This window comes from Tamandua tetradactyla, chromosome 3 (assembly GCF_023851605.1).
Source record: "Tamandua tetradactyla isolate mTamTet1 chromosome 3, mTamTet1.pri, whole genome shotgun sequence".
Classification (NCBI taxonomy): domain Eukaryota; kingdom Metazoa; phylum Chordata; class Mammalia; order Pilosa; family Myrmecophagidae; genus Tamandua; species Tamandua tetradactyla.
In genome coordinates this window covers 96,674,219-96,691,963 of record NC_135329.1, presented here as the reverse complement: position 1 = coordinate 96,691,963, position 17,745 = coordinate 96,674,219, and the positions used below count along the sequence as shown (strand labels likewise).

Here is a 17,745-nt window from a genome sequence, read left to right as displayed (position 1 = left end):
ATTAAGAATAGAAACTTGCAACTTGTTAAATTCACTTTTTAAAAGTTGTTCCATTTCTGGTATGTTGCATTTCAGCAACTTAAACTAATAACAGCAGGTTAAGTCCCTGCCTACAAGAAGCTTATAGTCGAGCAAGGGGAGAAAAATATAATAGTATGCTAGTTAATGACAAAGATTATTATGAAACAAGGTAAGGGAATAAATGAAGGGAAATGATATTTAAATCGCCCACCTTCTGGTAGACTGATATTTGAACAGAGACAGAATGAATTAAAAGCATGAACTATATGGTTATCTAGAGAAAATAAACTCCAGGTAGAGTTAACAGCAAACGTATAGGCCCTGAATAAGATAAGCATGTGTGGCATATTTCTGGAAAAGCAAATCCAATGTAGCTAAAGCAGAGGTAACAGGAGAAAGGGTGGTCAATAAAGTAATAACATTTACAAAAGCCATGAAAACTTAAACCCACCTAGGCAAAAAATGAAACAAACAGAATACTGGAGCATACTTATTCCATCAATTTGCATGAAAGGAGAAATGTGGACAAGAAAAGAGAGACAAGTATTTATGGAAACGAGAAGGAAACCTTTTGATTTTAAATCATACTTATCTTAACTAATTAAATTCTAAAACGCTGCCAACAAACTTAAATAGAAAATAGTAATTATGCTGAAATTTACAAATGGCAATCACTCTCAAAGTAAGAAAAAAGATTTCCAAACCATAGCAGGAAGTCTACTGCTACACTGACTTATCTAATACCAAGCTTACATGTTTCCTTTACCTTAGTTTTAAGCTATTTCTTGGTACATTTCTGGAATCAATTTCATATTCCATCAGCACTTCATATTTGTTTCAAAGACCAAAGGAAAACATGACTAAAAAATTATTTTTCACCCTTTTTCTGCCAAAGCATCATTTGCTAGCCTCTTGAAACATGACAGCTGTGTTCCAAGGAAAGAAAGAATGGGTTTCTGCCAGCTGGACAAGTGCCTACTTGGAACAAAAAGCTTTTCAAGGTTATTTACTGACCCTTTACTAGAGGCCAATTCCAGACCAATCAACAGTGATAACAAGGTATTTATTTGCAGGCTCATGAGGTTAACAATGGTCAATCTAACAAAAATCTGACATCCCAAAGGAAAACCTCTCGAAACAGCTTAGCAAGAATATTTTAAAACTTCATCTGCAGTCTAGTAAGCAAGAGAAAGACATGCCTTTCATAAAGATAAGTTGAAGACAAGAAGAAAATGTGTTAATGGCAGTATCTAGATTTCAGAAAGATTTCTGATTCTGAACCAGAAATAAAATGCATAATCAGTGACAAAGTGTAAAGCATGGTCTTAACAATAACATTCTACATGAGTGAATACTAGACATTCATAACTCTAAAAAAATAATGATCAATCTGTTACTATCAACCATGGGAATGGTGTCCCAAATCAACTGGGCTCTGTTGCATATAATTTACTCTTATGGGTTAATTTCATTATGTACTTAGTGTCACAGTCAGGTTCATGTGTCAACTTGGCCAGGCAGTGGTACCTGTTTGTCTGGTTGGGCAAGTGTTGGCCTGTCTGTTGTTGTGAGGACATTTCATAGAATTAAATCATGATCACATCGGCTGCATCCACTTCTGATTGCATTTGTAAGCAGCCAAGGGGAGTGTCTTCTGCAATGAGTGACGTTTAATCTAATCACTGGAAGTCTTTTAAGGAGGATTCAGAAGAGATAGTCTCTCTTCCTGCTTGAGCTGGCAAGCCTCTCCTGTGGAGTTCATCCAGACCCTCCATCTGAGTCATCAGCTTCACAGCCTGCTGTACAGATTTTGGATTCTATGTTCCCACGGTTACGTGAGACACTTTTATACATTTTATATCTACAGACATTTCCTGCTGATTCTTTTTCTCTAGAGAATCCTAGCTAATACACTTAGCTTACAGTGAAAATGTATTTTTGACATAATATATCATTTAAGTCAATTCAAATCTTATTGAACAGGTAGGAGTCAGAATACTAAGGGGCAGAAGAAGCTACCACCATGATCTTCCTAAAAATGGAAAACAGAATGTCACTCTGATCTTTAAAATCCTTTAATTATTCCTCACCATCTACAGAGAAAAGTGCAAATTCCAGGGTATAAAGCAGTCATTACAAACTGGTCCCTGGCTTACTACTGTAGCCTTATTTCCTATCACTCCAGTATTTTTACCTTCTTAGCATTTCCCCTATAAGCCGTACCTTTGATCTAAGACTTGGCAAAATGCAGTTCTTTCTGCTCAGAATATCCTTATGTCTCCAATGAACTCCTTGGACTCTAAATTCTGAAGAATCCTTATATCTGAGTTGCCTTCTAATCATCCCAGAAAGAAAGAATCCTTCTTCTGCTATGCTACCTTGTACCTATTCCTAGTTAGCATAAAGCCTACACAAAGGCATAATTTGTAAAATGGTCCATCATGTTTGGGTAATACTAGCAAGGTTTAGAGTGGCCAGAGTAAATGGAGTATGGATGTAGGATCCTCAATTGCAGGGTCAATGTCTTATTTATTTGTGTATACTCGTTTGCCTTGTAGCTACTGGAAGCAACCCAAGAAGAAAAGAAAAAATGATAACAGAGACTGACAAAGCTCTGGCCTATCAGATAGATATCTTTTCATCAGCCTTCTTTTTAGTCTCAGCAAAAGAAAATATTTTGCCTACAAAATTTCTTCTCCCACCTCTACTTGTGACTATAAAACCAATTGCTAAGGAACCTTTTTTCTACTCTTTTAAACAAATGCAGATTTCTATACAGTCATTCTCTAGCTGCTGGTATTATCTCCTCCCTTCACTTTGCTGCCAAATTTCATGGCAACCCCCTATTTTCCATTCATGCACTTCCTCAAACAACTACTCAGTAATTATTAGGTACCTACTATTTGCAAAGGACTATAAGAAGTCCAGAAAAATTTAAGACTACCCTTTAGCCTTCTACAATCTGGCTTCCAGATCCATTAGAAATAAGATCTCTTTAAAATATTACTTCAATTAAAAAGTGTATGGCCCAACGGAATCACGTTGAGCTTTAATCCAGATCACTGGCATCCTTTATAAGCAGAGTGAAAGCAGAAAAAGAGAAGCCACAGAGAACACCCAAAAGCCTGAAGTCAATGGAACCTGAGGGCAAAAGGACAAGACACTGTCACGTAACAGAAAAGGCAAGGAACCCCCAAAATTGCTGCCAGTGAGAAGATACCAACCCCAGGAGGAAAGAAGCTTTTTAGTAGCTGAAACAGTGAGCCAATAAATATTTGTTTAAGTTTACATATTGTGCGGTATACATTTTAGCAGTGAGGAAACTAACACACACATGTTAAAAGACCCGGTAAGGGGAGGGCCACAGTGGCTCAGCAGGCAGAGTTATTTCCTGCCGAGCAGGAGACCTGAGTTCGATTCCCAATGCCTGCCCATGCAAAAAGAAAAATAATAAAAGACACCATGAGGACACAGTCAGCCAAACACAGAATGTAAGATATGCTACATTGGACCCAATTTCTTCAACTAAAAGAAATGACAGGGGACAAAAAGAAGGGAGTTAAATAGGTTAAGAGAGACTTTAGAGAAGGAATTCAGACAGATATTTGCGTATCAATGTTCATAGCGACATTATTCACATTTGCCAGAAGATGGAAGCAACCCAAGCATCTATCAACCAATGAATGAATAAATAAAATGTGATACATGCACACAACGGAATATTATTCAGCCGAAAAAAGGAATCAAGTCCTGACGGTACGAGCCAATCAAGAGAATGAAAAGCAAATGGAAAAAAGATAAAATTATATAGGAAAGGTACATTAAAACAGTCTACCATAAAGGGAATTAAGCAGTTTCTGTTCACCCAAAGATTAAATGATTGAAATTTGCACATAAAACCAAGAAATTTAAGTGTAGAAATCTAAACACAGGACCTAAATACAAGATTCAGATACATTCAAAACTGATTATTAAATAAGAAGTATTAAAAAGGTTTCAAGAATATATGAATAATCCTAACACAGAGTGCAAATTACAGAAAAGTATGTGAATAAATAATTTACAAATATTTAAAGGTATAGCTACACATGGGTTATATAAATCAAGGCCTTTAGTATCTATAAGAATCAAGTAGGTACCCAAAATTTATGTCTCTTGGTTAATTAAAGTACTTCCTCACTAATTTAAAACTTAGGTGATGCAGAATTTTACAGTACAGACTATTTAATAAATAATAGTTTTAAACCAATCAAAAGAGATTATTGTGGCATTCCCAAAAATAAAATAAAAATCAGATTCCTAAAAATTTCTCTTGAGGTCTTTTTCGTTCAGTGAAAGGCATCCTCATTGTATATAGTTCTGAAAAAAAGGAAGGAAATAGTAGATTTTTAAATACCTTCCCTAATTTTGAGAGAAAAGGAGAACAGGAGTAAGAAAACAACCATTACTACTGGAATATAATATTATCTAATGAAATCCACAGATTCAAATCACTCCTTACATATTGCCCAGGCAATCAACTTAGTTACTGTTGGCTAGACAATTATGTTCACTAGTGACCCCCATTCTAATGGGAAATGAGTATTCGCTTCATTCAAATTTCAAAATCAATTCTAAATCATCCTCCAGAATTACACTGGACTGTTTTCTTTCCTAAAGCTGTCAGAATGCAACATACCAGAAATGGAACAGCTTTTAAAAAGGAAATTTATTAAATTGCAAGTTTATAATCCTAAGGCTACAAAAGTATCAAACTAAGGCATCCAGAGAGAGATACCTTGGCTCAAGAAAGGCCAATGGCATCAATGGACTGAGAAAACCTTCTTGGGCAAAAGGGGTAAGAAAGAAATGAGACAAAACGAAATGTCAGTGGCCGAGAGATTTCAAACAGAGTCGAGAGGTTATCCTGGAGATTATTCTTAAACATTATATAGATATCCCCTTTTTAGTTTATGGTATATTGGAGTGGCTGGAGGGAAGTACCTGAAACTGTAAAGCTGTGCTCCAGCAGCCTTGTTTCGAAGATGACTGTATAATGATAGAGCTTTTACAATGTGACTGTGTGATTATGAAAACCTTGTGTCTGATGTTTCTTTTAGCTAGGGTATAGACAGAGGAGTTTAAAATATAGATTAAAAATAAACAAATAATAGGGGAACAAAGGTTAAAATAAATTGGGTAGATGGAAATACTAGTAGTCAACGAGAGGGAAGGGCAAGGGGTATGGTATGCACGAGTTTTTTCTTTTTTTTTTATTTTTCTGGAATAATGCAAATATTCAAAAAAATTATCATGGTGATGAGTACACAACCATGTGATGATATTGTGAGTCACTGATCGTACACCATGTATGGAAAGTCTGTATGTTAAAAATGTTTGTATGTTTATATGTTGTTTTATCAATTAAAAAAAAAGGAAAGAAAGAAAGAAAGGCTGATGGGTCCAAAACACCTCTGTCAGGTAGGAGACGTCTGTTAGTTTCCTCTCCAGGCCTTTCGTTTCAAAAGGCTTTACCAAGAGGTGTTTTCGTTCTTCATCTCCAAAGGTTTTTGGCTGTGTGGGCTCTGTGGCTTTTTCTAAAATGGTTCCCTCTTAAAGGACTCCAGTAGGCAGATTAAAACTTACCTTGAATGGACAGAGATACATCTCCCTGGAAACCAATGATCAAAAGGTACCAGCCATAGGTGGGTGGGTCCTATCTTCATGGAAATAATAAAAAAAGATCCCACTCAACAATTCTGGATTAGGATTAAAGAACATGGCTTTTCTGGGGTACACAACAGTTTTAAACCAGCACATGGAGTAACTGAAAAGCTAAATGAGAAAAAGGGAAAAGCTTTTATTTTCAGATATTAGCATTTCTCTTGCCTCCTTTTTTTTGGGGGGGGGGGGCAAAGGTAGTTTAACCCTCTAGGCATCTAGAGTTAGCTTATTAAGTAAAGGGTTTCACCTGCAGAGCTTTGTGGAACAGATGTAGTTCCACAAAGAGTCCAATCTAAAACTGACTGTTCCACTGCATTTATTCCTATGCGAGGCCAGCTAGTATTTCTGGAATTGATCAAGCATCACATACATCCTACCGAACTAACCAAGCATAGGAAACCATTCTAGAGCAGTCATTAGTCATCTGTTCCCTACTTCAGAACCCAGTGTTGCTTATCCTCCTCGCTACACTGCCTTTTTAAAAGGCTTCTTTACAAATTCTACTTTCCTATCAGCCTCTCCCATCAACAATCCTGAGACTTCATACTTCAAACATTAGGTAATAAGAAACTTCTTCCCAATCTCTTTTCACAGCAATCTTAGGCTCTTCACCACAATTTCTAAAGGTATTTTTAAGAAAAAGTACACAAAACTTTTAAGTCAATTATCAAAAACAAAATGAATATGAAAACTATGCTCATGAAGTGTCACATGTTGGAATGTATGACACAACTTCAGTGAAGGGGGAAAATTCAGATGCCTTAAAGTTTCCAGAACCAAAAACCCTAAAGATTTCCATTCTAATGTACAGAAATGAAAAATACTCACAACAACGACTTCGAAGTACTTCAAGGAATCTTAAGTCTGATTAATTTTATGATATTCCAATATTTTAAAAATGTACCAGGTACATACCACCTACTATATTCCAATTACTAAATTAATCAGAATATTCATTTAAATAAAGTATCCAATTCCTTAATCTTTTGTGAGCTGAAGGCCTACTAGGGTTAAACTACACACTGCAGCAGTATCTAGGCTCTTGTACAAAAAGACATTTTTTATTGAATTTTGGGTAAATGAGTATGTATTAGAGTTTGCATGGAGGGAAGACATTATAAAACATCCAGTGATATTCATATCAAATCACACATAGCTTACAGCATAGTTATTTAAGACTTTGAATGCAGAACAAAGACACGAGAAAGAGATTAGGTATTAGTAAATAACTCAGAAAGAACTCACCTTCTCCCAAACCAGATAGCTACCATTAAAAGAAGGGAGGAAAAATGCCTAGAGGCACAAACTAACTCCTTTCAAGCATACTGGAATGTTTCACCCTAAGAATTAATTATGCATTTGTAACTGCAAAAAAATAGTACCAAAATCTAAATATAATTGCAACACCCTGCCTTGAACAATGCAAACTACTTTGGAAGCAAAGAAATAGCAGCCAGATCTGAGAAATATGAAGAAAGTGCTTTTTCTTACTTGATTTCATTAAAACTTCTGCAAGCCCACCAAACTGTGGAGGAAGTATTTGTTTTGTTTTTAAAAAAGGAGAGTTTTGAAAAATACAGAAAGTATAAAGAACTAAATTGCTTACTATATGTTATTATTCCCAGAGATTCTCATGTGCTTTAAGCATTGCTCAACAAGGAATATAAGAAGTCCTCTAGAAGACACTATGCCCTGCCATCATAAAGAACACACATAATCACACATACACAAAAATGATTCATGCCAATAACTGTCCTGTCATTTAATGTTACAGGTGACTGCCACTAATTTCAGAGAGGAATACAATCATTCCAAGTACTTTTGATCTAAGTTAACTGATCCACAAACTTGTGGTTCACAGTGCCCGATCCACGCTAACCCTATTACCCAATTCCCTCCAGGAAATTATCAGTAGAAAGCGCATATAAAGAAAAACAGGCATCTTGTACAGAATTGGCACGCTCACGGAGCTCACCAAGACCTACATACCGGCAAGTCCACACTAACATCAGTACCATCTAGAAGGGACACCCGGCATGTGATGACAGACTTGGAATCTCCAGCTGCAGGAATGTGGGTGGCAGCTCGTTGTGCTTCTCGGAGTCGTTCCTTCTCAGCCTGCTTACGCATTGACCGACGGCCAAGAGTTCTACGGAAGAAGCTCAGCATTCTTGTCACTACAAGACCAGAGAGAAAAAAAGATGACATCAGGGAAAAAAAGATTCCCCACAACTTGCAGTCAGACAAATGTCCAGTGGATATTAGTAGGTTTACTATATTTTTTTTATTGTGCTACAATTAGGTAGTATTGTGCTATTCATTTCTGAATTTTTACAGTCTCGTTGCACAATCTGTATTCCTTCAGCTCCAATTACCCAATTAACATTAATGAATGAACTTGGAGAATTTCCGTTAAGAACAGAGGCCATCAGGGTATAGAAGTAGGGTAGATTTTGGGTAGGTTTACTATTAATAAGGGTTCCTGATCAAGAAAATTTGGCAAATATAAATTAAAATTGGCTACTTTAATTCAGGGCTTCTTAGAGACACATATATAAGGAAGAGCTATGACCTGCAGAATTTCCAAATGTACTGAACTATCTTTGCATGGAGTTGATATGACAAGAGGGCAAATGTTTATGTAAGTTCATCAAGTCTTTTAGGTCAATAAATTATATGCACAATGCTTGTATAGCCCCACAAACATTAGGAGACAATGCCAAACCCTAAGGTATATACTTTGATGATCACAAGCCTCAGAAGTGTCATTTCTTTTTCAAAGAGTCATAAAAAAAAAAAAAAGGAAAAAAATCATCTACTTCAGCTAAAACATAAATACAATTCAAATATTAAAAATTTTATCAAATATACTAGTATTCACAGATTTATATGCCTACTTAACATAAGCAATTCTTTATAATATCAAATTACTTCAATGCTATTTGCTTCTTATTTCTATTAAGAGCATTAAGGTTAATCAAAATGGGCGTTATAAGAGTAAAGTTAAGCACACTAAAATGGAAACACCATAAAAGTAGAGCTACCCTGTAACCTGGCAGGTTTAATTTACACAACTAGGAACGTTTAATAAGTACATATAACTACTAAGTAAACAAACAGAAAAGACAATTATCAACTCCAGAGAAAACAAAAGGTTGTACAGAAAAGGAAAAGTACACAGTTTACATAGTCGTAACATAAACACTGAATACTGATCTAACCATAACTAGAAAATAGGGACAAGGAATGGGAGTATGAAAAAGAGCTAATTCCTCATCTTCCCTAGTAGGAATCCAATAATCCCTAGTGCATTAACAGCATGCTACTTACAGCTGAAAGTGGTTGTTCTGTGTTTTCAAAAGAAAAAAACCTCCAGATTATATGACTTTCTCAACAAGATAAACTTCTAAGCTTGATAAAAATAAAAGTTAATTTAAAAATAAATACCATCATATTTAAAAATTAGTGGCTACAGCAGTATACCAAAGCTAAACGTTAATAATATGGGGAAATAAAGAGGTACAGGATTTTTTCTTCGGAAGAAATAAGAATGTTCTCATATTAACTGTAGTGCTGAGTGCATAACTATATGAATACACCAAGAGCCATTTATTGTACACTTAGGATGTACTGCATGGTGTGCAAATAAAACTGTTTTAAAAAATAATAATAGGGGGAGAAGATAAGGGATGTGGGATGTTTTGGGTTTTCTTTCTCTTTTGGCATAATGAAAACGTTATCAAATTGATTGTGGTGATGAATGCACAACTATGTGATACTGTGACTTTGGATGGACTGTATGGTATATGACTATATCTCAATAAAATTGCATTTAAAAAATAAAATAAATTAGTGGTTATAAATTGAGGATTATCATACACATTTTACAAGTATAGATGATCCCCCATAATTAGGTAAACTGGCAGAGTCATAATTCTTGTCATTTGTGTGTTCATCTGCTAAAATTTCAAGGAAAGAACTAAAATTGTAGATAGCTTCTTAGTTTACAAAGCACTTATAAACAATATCTGGCCCATTTCTTTCTCTCCAGTTCATTTTCAGCCATTACTTTTTGAACCTTATACCATGTAGTCTCTTCAACTGCCTATGTAAGAGCACACTTGCTATCCATACTTCTAAGGTCCTTACGTAAAATTCCTATTCATTCTTTCTAATACAACACCACCGATATCTCTCCTGAGAAAACTTCACTGATGTCCAAAGAGTCAATCACTCCCATCATCATACCTCCACTGAACCTTGGAAATATTTTATTGCTTCATTAATCAGATCGATTCAAATTATTCATTTATATGTCTATCTCCTTTATTTTAAGCCCATTGAGGGTTCATTCCCTACTGAGAATAATCAGCCACCTAGTATATTTTATAATCAAATACAACAAATATTCATTAAATAGTCTTATTTGATCTTCAGGAAAACTCTCCAAAGTATTGTTTTATTTTAATGAGTTACCTAAGAGTCAGAGAAATTAAGTCATTGGCCAAGTCCATTTTAGTAAACAGTGAAGACTGAAGCTCAAACTCTGATTTTCTGACTCCAAATCTTGGCCTCATTTCACTACATCACAGAACCATTCATTTAAACCTCATACTTTAGAGTTGAGAAAGAATTATAAAAGGTCATAGCTTCAAAAAAAAAAAAGCTAAATGAAAATACAAACACAAAAACATACATGCTGAATTCTTGTCTTTAAAAACTTAATTCAGCTTAATCAACAAATAAGTTGCAAATTGCAGGGCGGGGGAGGAGATGGAGAGGGAAAGTACAGATTAAAGAGATTTAAAGCATATCAACCAATCACAATGTTGTGGAGTTAAAATAATCTGTTAAAAAATAACTCTTTTAAGGACATACAAAAAGCACATGAAAAGACATTCAACAACATTAGCTATTAGGAAAATGCAAATCAAAACGAAGATATACCATTTCACACCCACAAGAATGGCTTCTATCAAGAAAAAACAGAAAATTACAAGCGGTGAAGAAGTAGAGAAATAGGAACACTCATTCATTGTTAGTGGAAATGTAAAACGGTGCAGCTACTGTGGAAGACTGGCAGATCCTCAGAAAGTTAGGTATGGAATCACCATATAACGCAGCAATCCCATTTCTAGATATACACATATAAGAAGTGAAAGCAGAGACTTGAACAGATACTAATTAGCACCCTGATATTCATAGCAGCATTATTCATAATTGCCAAAGATGAAAGCAACCCAATTGTCCATCAGCTGGTGAATGGATAAATAAAATGTGGTATACACATACAATAGAAAATTATTCAGCTATTAAAAGGAATGAAGAAATTCTGATACATGTGAATACATGAATGAACCTTGAGGACATCATGTTAAGTGAAACAGACAGACACAAAAGAACAAATATTGTATTATTTGGCTGATAAGAAATAATTAGAACAAGCAAACGCAAAGAGTCAGAATCTAGAATACAGGTTACAAGAGACTGGAAGGGTAGGGAATGGGGTGTCAATGCTTAAACTACTATTTATATTTGGAGTGACTGAAAAGTTTTGGAAATGTTTGGTAGTGATGGTGCACAACACTGCGAATGTAACTAACAGCACTAAATTATATATGTAAATATGGCTAAAAGGAGAAATTTCAAGTTGTGTGAATGTTATTAGAATAAAAGTTAAAAAAATATATAGCACTATACAACACAGTGAACTCTATTGTAAATGATGGACTATAGCTAACAGTACAATTATAAAAGTGTGGGAAACGAGGGTAATTCAGTGGTAGAATTCTCACCTGCTATGCAGGAGACCCGGGTTCAATTCCCGGTCCGTGCACTATCCCCCCCAAAAAAAACAAACAGGCAAAACAAACAAACAAAAAATTCAACAAATGATGCTGCAAAAACGGGATACTCACACGGAAGAATAATGAAATGTGACCCTGTCAAACAGCATAAAAAAAAGAAGTTCATTCATGAATTTTAACGAAAGTTCCACAGTAATATAAGGTTTTAATATTAGGGTGGGTATAAAGAACTCTCTATTTTATGTATGATTTTTTTCTGTAAAACACACATTCTCTAATAAATATCTCTTCAAACTAGATGCATTTGTAAACTTGATAAAATAAAAACTAAAACATTAAACAGCATTACATTTGAAAAATAGCACTTTTTTCTATACCATATATTCCATTTCTTTTCACAACACTGATATTTTTAATCAATGGCCTTTCTGTGCATAGTTTTACAATGTGAAGTTCATGTAAGTAATGACAGCTTAAAATTCTTAGGGAAGGAGTTTTATTAATTTTAATATTTGTAAGGTGTGTCTACTAGGTTTTAGATACCATGGTAGACATTATATAAGTAGAAATATAAGATGATTTCAGACCATGACTAGAGCTATGAAGGATATAAATGATGTCATCTTTAGAAGGTAACAAAGGGGGAACTGGGGTCCTTCTTAAGACAGTACAGTCAGGAAAAGCATCTGGAAGGAAGTGACGTTTGAAATCTCAAAGATTAAGTGAACTATTTGAAAAGCCAGTCAAGAGTATTTCAAACAAAAGAAATAGTGAGTCCAAAGGTCAGTGATAAGAACAAATTGTGTTCACAGAAGAGAAGGAAGGCCAATGTGATTGAACATACTGAGCCAGCTGGAAAAGTGAAAGGAGATGAACCTGGTAAGGAAGTAAAGGTAGAAAACACAGGACCAGATAGACCAAGCTTAAGGAGTTCATAATTTATTCTGAGAGCAACGGAAGGGACCATGTGGAGAAGACAGGATTAAAAAAAGATCTGAGTAAAACAAGGGGAGCTCTTCAGGATTAAAAAAAATTTTTTTTTGCTGTTTTAGGCAAGAGATGATGGTGGATTGGACTTGGAGGTAGTTGTAGGAATGAAAATACTAATAGTGAAATTATACACTAACCTCCCTTAGAAGGTCCTAAAGTAATTAAAAAGAGGGAGGACTTGTTTTCCATTTTTGCACCATCAATACGCGCATACTGCTGTACACAGTAATGTGCAATAAATGTTTGTAGAGCTCAGTTAGGAGTATTCTCTAGAGTCAGATGTAGGTTTCTAAAACTTACTGAAAGTCCAAATTCCTTTTGAATTTTTATTATTTTTTGCCCAAAAAAGATAGATTCTATAAACATGTCAGCTCCTCTTCAACTTAGTGGTTACATATATTCTTAGGGCAGTTGTACTCAATAATGAATGAATAATAACACTTCCTCAACTTAAAAAAACAAATGTTTTAATGAAAAAAACTCAATGGCTATAAATTGGAGATTATGATTTTCATCTTGCAAGTATGCATAGTCCTATATTATTAGGTAAATTTGCAAAACCATGACACTTGCCATTTGAATTCCCCAAGGAAACAAATTTTATTTGCACATATCTGAACACTGACTGGACCTTTTATGATAACCAAGGAATTACTGCCTTTTTTCCTTTAGACGTAACAGTAGAACAGAAATTATATATTTTTTAAAAACAGTACTTATCAATAACACATATTGAAATATTTGTAGAGGAAATGATGTGATTACACCAAAATTATATAAGGTAGAGGAGAGAACTAAGTGGACAGAGATTAAACAATATGGACCAGATGACTGGCCAGTAACTGTTGAAGCTGGGGGATGGGGTTGCAGGGATTCACTACACTCTTCTTACTACTTTTGAATATGTTAATTATTCCATAATAGAAACTTTTGTTTTTAAAGTAAAGGGAAAACATATTTAAAGTGTGGTGATGTTTTGTGGCTCCTAGGAAGTAGATTAATTATAAAGCAAATTTTCTGACTTTTACCTTATGGTAGCACTTTGAAAATAAGCTCATGCACAAGCAGTTAGGTTGCTAAGGAAAATCACTTTCTTTCAGTTTTAGAACTTTAATAACTATAGATTTTGAATCATAAAACCCAGTGCCATAAAGAATAACACGTTCTTTTTACAGAAATATGAAAACACTTCATATGAAAATAAATTTCAGATGGGACTAAAGACTTAAAGTGGGGCAGGGGAGTACTAGAAGGAAAAATACTTAAATCACATATTAGGGTGAAAGGCTTCTATTTCCTACCAAAAAAATAGTCTGAGGGATTAATATTCAGTTTAGTAAAGAACTATTACAAATCACTAAGATAATGAAACAGAAAAAAAATGGGCAAGATATAAACAAGTCTCAAAAGATGATATGCCATTATATTCATAAAAAGATGCAAGTCCTTAAAAGCAACCAAGGAAATCCGAATTAAACAATTTCACTCATCACATATAAGATTTAAGATAGCCAGTCTTGAAAAGAATGTAGGAAAAACAATCACCCTCACATACTATCCTCTTTGGAGGAAGATCTGACTACACCATCACAAGTTTAAATGTATGTATCCTTCCACTCAGCAATTCTATTTCTGGAAGAACATCTTCCAGAAATAATCATACAATGGCTCCAAGTTGTAGGAACAAGGATTTTCAGGGCATAATTGATTTAAATGCTTTAAAATGACCATCACATGAGAGAGCTGAAACAGACTATGGCATACACTACCGATCCAATACAACTGTTTTGAAAATATAGTTGATTCAGATACTGACAAAATTTATAAATGAAAAGTGAAAAATTAAAGAAAAATGAAAACAGTATTATTCCAACTGGGGTGGAGAGGAGATATAGCTCATACATACATAAACATACTTACATATATCCACACACACACAAAGAAAAAGGACCAGAAGGACACACAAACTGTTAATTGAGGTAATCTCTGGAGAGGATCATAGGGGAAGTACTTAAATATTCTATAAGAACCTTCCCATATCCACTGCTCCCCCAACGAATGCCCATGAATCCCTCATGCTACTTCTGGTGGATTCTTAGCAAGCATAAATCTAATCCCTGCTTTACAATCTTCACTGGCTTTTAAAACCCCAGAACCTACTTTCCGCATGGTTCCTTCTATATATCTGACCCTTCCGGCAGCCTTCTCTCAGCTGCTTTCTCAGCTCCAGCCCTCTTTCTGCTAAAGCCCTGTGCCTTTTTAACGTGGGGGGGCTTGCATTAGCTATTCCAGTTTTCTGGAAAGCTCTTCTTTACACTTCACCATCCCCCACCGACTCCCACTTCACACAGCTAACTTCAGATTTATACTTGAAACGTCTTCTCAGAAAAGCTTTCCTGAGTTTAAATTAGGTGCCCCATGTCCCTTTGAGTACCCCTTAGCCTTTTCTTGAGCATATTTAATAAAACTGTAATTTAAAACTTAAGTGTTTAATTATTGTATTGGGCACTTCTCTCACTAAGACACAAGGACAAGACCTAGTTGTTCCCTATGACCCAATAGCTAGCACAGCAACCTACATATTAGGTGATCGGTGAAGAACTCTCCAGTTACACTAAAACAATACAGTAGAATTTGGGGATGGTAGGATTATGTGTTTTAAAAACAAAATAAAACTAGTTTTTAATCTACATTTCCTAATTTTTCAACAATGAACAAAGTTTTTCTCCACAATCTTAGAAATGAATTATTGAAGTAATTGATCTTACTACCTATATTACTAACTGGAGTTTGTTTCTTTTTTAACATAAATATCCAAAATCAAAAATTTCTCATGAAAGGTGTATACTCTCACATGACCGATGGCCACAATCTTTCAGGTAAGGCAATGAATTGCGCTTTTTTTTGCATAAGCAGGCACCGGGAATCGAACCAGGGTCTCGGGCCTGACAGGCCAGAACTCTGCCTGCTGAGCCACCTTGGCCGGCCCTGAATTGCTTTTTGATAAAGTAATATACCACAAAGATTTTAATATCCTTTATCCCAGTAACTCCAATACAGAAAATGTTTGTATGACAGCAATTCAACAGAAGTCAGAAGTCATACACACTATTTTTTTATAAATTTTACGACCGTTTTTAAAAGCCTGCAAGCTACCTTGTCTGTACAAATAGTCCACTATGTTAGGTAGGGTTCAGTGATATGTTGTGAGAAATGTGTATACGGGCAATTTTTCTCTAATTCTTAAGAAAATACTTGATATTTTAAAATGTTGCCAATCAATCGCTGGAAAAAAGTACCATAATGCAACATGTGGAATAACAAGAGCCCCAGAGGATTGGAATAATGAGCATATCCTTTTTTGAATTAGGCCCAGTCAAGCCAGAGTAGAAACTGGCAAGAAAGTTGGGAGGTGGGCAGCTGGGGCACTCTCGTTCCTGCAAGCCCTGGAACCCCAGGGAGGACACTGCACAGCCACACACTCTGTCTGGGGTTCCAGATAAACCCTTCCCAAGTTACCGTGTCTGATCTTGGAGGACAATGAAGTCTCAAACTAATAGAAGGTTCTCTTGTTTTCCAGTAGGAGTAACTCTTTCTTAATTTCAATTAATTAGTGTTCAGGGCAGTGGAAGGTAGGCTGGCATCAAAATATTTTGATTAAAAGGGAGGAAGGATTTTAAAGGCAACGCGATGTCAGACAGTCCTTTGAAAACTACTTGTTTTCGCCTGATTTATCATTTAACATACCCTAAACGTGCACTCTTTGCAGATCTGTGCACAAATATTGCACCTTCGGAACAGTTTTGCACACTTACATACACACAAAGTTAGAGGGGTTGATAAATTGAATTTTTTTAAAGCTACATATACATATATACGGTCAAACGGTTTAAAAGAGTTGATGATTCTTGCTTATGCCCTCTTGAGAAAAATTCCTGAGACTAAGGAACGATAAAGATAGCGACATATAATTAATGTTGACACACCAAAGGATCGATCACTAACACAAATGACACGGGGGGGAGGGCGAGCTAGAGGGTCATTCCTGCGCACGCATCTGCCGCTCCCAGCTTCAAAGTGGTTGAAATTTTACTCAAACGCAAACCGGTCCGAAAAACTCACTGGGGGGGTTTGTTCTAAGAACGTGACATAAACTTCAGGTCCCATTTGCCGGACGCTGACTCTCAGGGAAGGGGGGCCCCCGCCCACAGACGCGGGATGGGGCCCCATGCCCGCCCCCGGGCTCCTGGCTCCGGCTCCACGCGCAGTATCACCCGAAACTCCGCGGCGCTGCCCCATTGGCCGCCGCCGCCCCTCCTCTCGCGGCTGGTTTAATATTTGAGCCGGCAAGTCAGGCGCGCCCGCCCGGACTACAGAGGGTCCCGGCGCCGGCCCCGCCCGCCTCCCCAGGGCCGAGGCCGCAGAGCAGCAGCAGCTCGAGCCGCCAGCACAGGGAGCCCCCGGGGGTCGTGAGGCGAGCAGGCGGCGCAGCCGGTGCCCCGCCGGGCCTCGCGCCTACCTGGGCTGGCGTCGGCGACTCCAGAGAGGGTTCCGGAGCGAAGCTGAGGAGGGTGCAGACCCTCGGGAGACGCCAAGAAATGGCGGACAGGAGTAGCGCGCCCACCCCGCACTAATCCCCTCGGAAAACCCGGCTACCGGCCGGCCCGCCCCTAAAAGCCCCCTTCAAACCCCACCCTCAGGGGGCGGGCGGGGCTCTTAAAATGGCAATGGCACCGCCCCGGAAATCGCCGCGCTGGGCGGGCCTGAGTTAAATCGGCGATGCTGAACTTCGCACTCCTGAAAGAGCACTAGCCATCCAGCCTTCCAGATCTCCGCCTTCGGGGTGGGTGCGCAGCCACAGCGCCAGCCGCAAGTAGTACAGCTGTTAGATCCGCAGGTGCTCGGAATGTAGTGCCCAGAAACTTTCATTCTTTGTTCAAGAAATTAACTCATTCACCAAATATTTACTGAAAGCCTATTATGTGCCTGGTACCCCCAATCTTAGGGATTAAAAGAGACATAAATACCTAATGTTAAAGGAACTTCCATTCTAGTGGAGAGACAAACCAGAAATAAATGTATGTCAAATAGTGATACAAATCATGAAGAAAAAGAAAACTAAGAAAAGGAAATTAGGAGATTGTTATTTAATATAGAGTGGTCAGAGAGGCTCTCTGGCTCAAAGTGGGATGAGACTTTGTACTTAGTGTTGTTACTGAACTGA

The 17,745-nt window shown here is 36.9% G+C and overlaps 1 protein-coding gene across 4 annotated transcripts in view; it reads right to left on the bottom strand.

The window, feature by feature from the left end:
* The window catches only part of EPB41L5 (erythrocyte membrane protein band 4.1 like 5), a 235,550-nt gene extending 218,356 nt beyond the window's left edge, over window positions 1–17,194 (bottom strand). For 2 of the 4 annotated variants that reach the window (XM_077153576.1, XM_077153577.1), the window contains exons 1-2: window positions 17,041–17,193; window positions 7,714–7,901 (exon numbers count right to left, since the gene is read on the bottom strand). In XM_077153576.1, the coding sequence (XP_077009691.1) occupies window positions 7,714–7,893 (180 nt within the window). In that variant the 5' untranslated portion in view covers window positions 7,894–7,901; window positions 17,041–17,193. Of the gene's footprint in view, window positions 1–7,713; window positions 7,902–17,040 lie in introns of all 4 variants that reach the window. The other 2 variants (XM_077153578.1, XM_077153579.1) reach the window with 2 other exon arrangements.
* Between the last annotated feature and the right edge of the window lie 551 nt (window positions 17,195–17,745).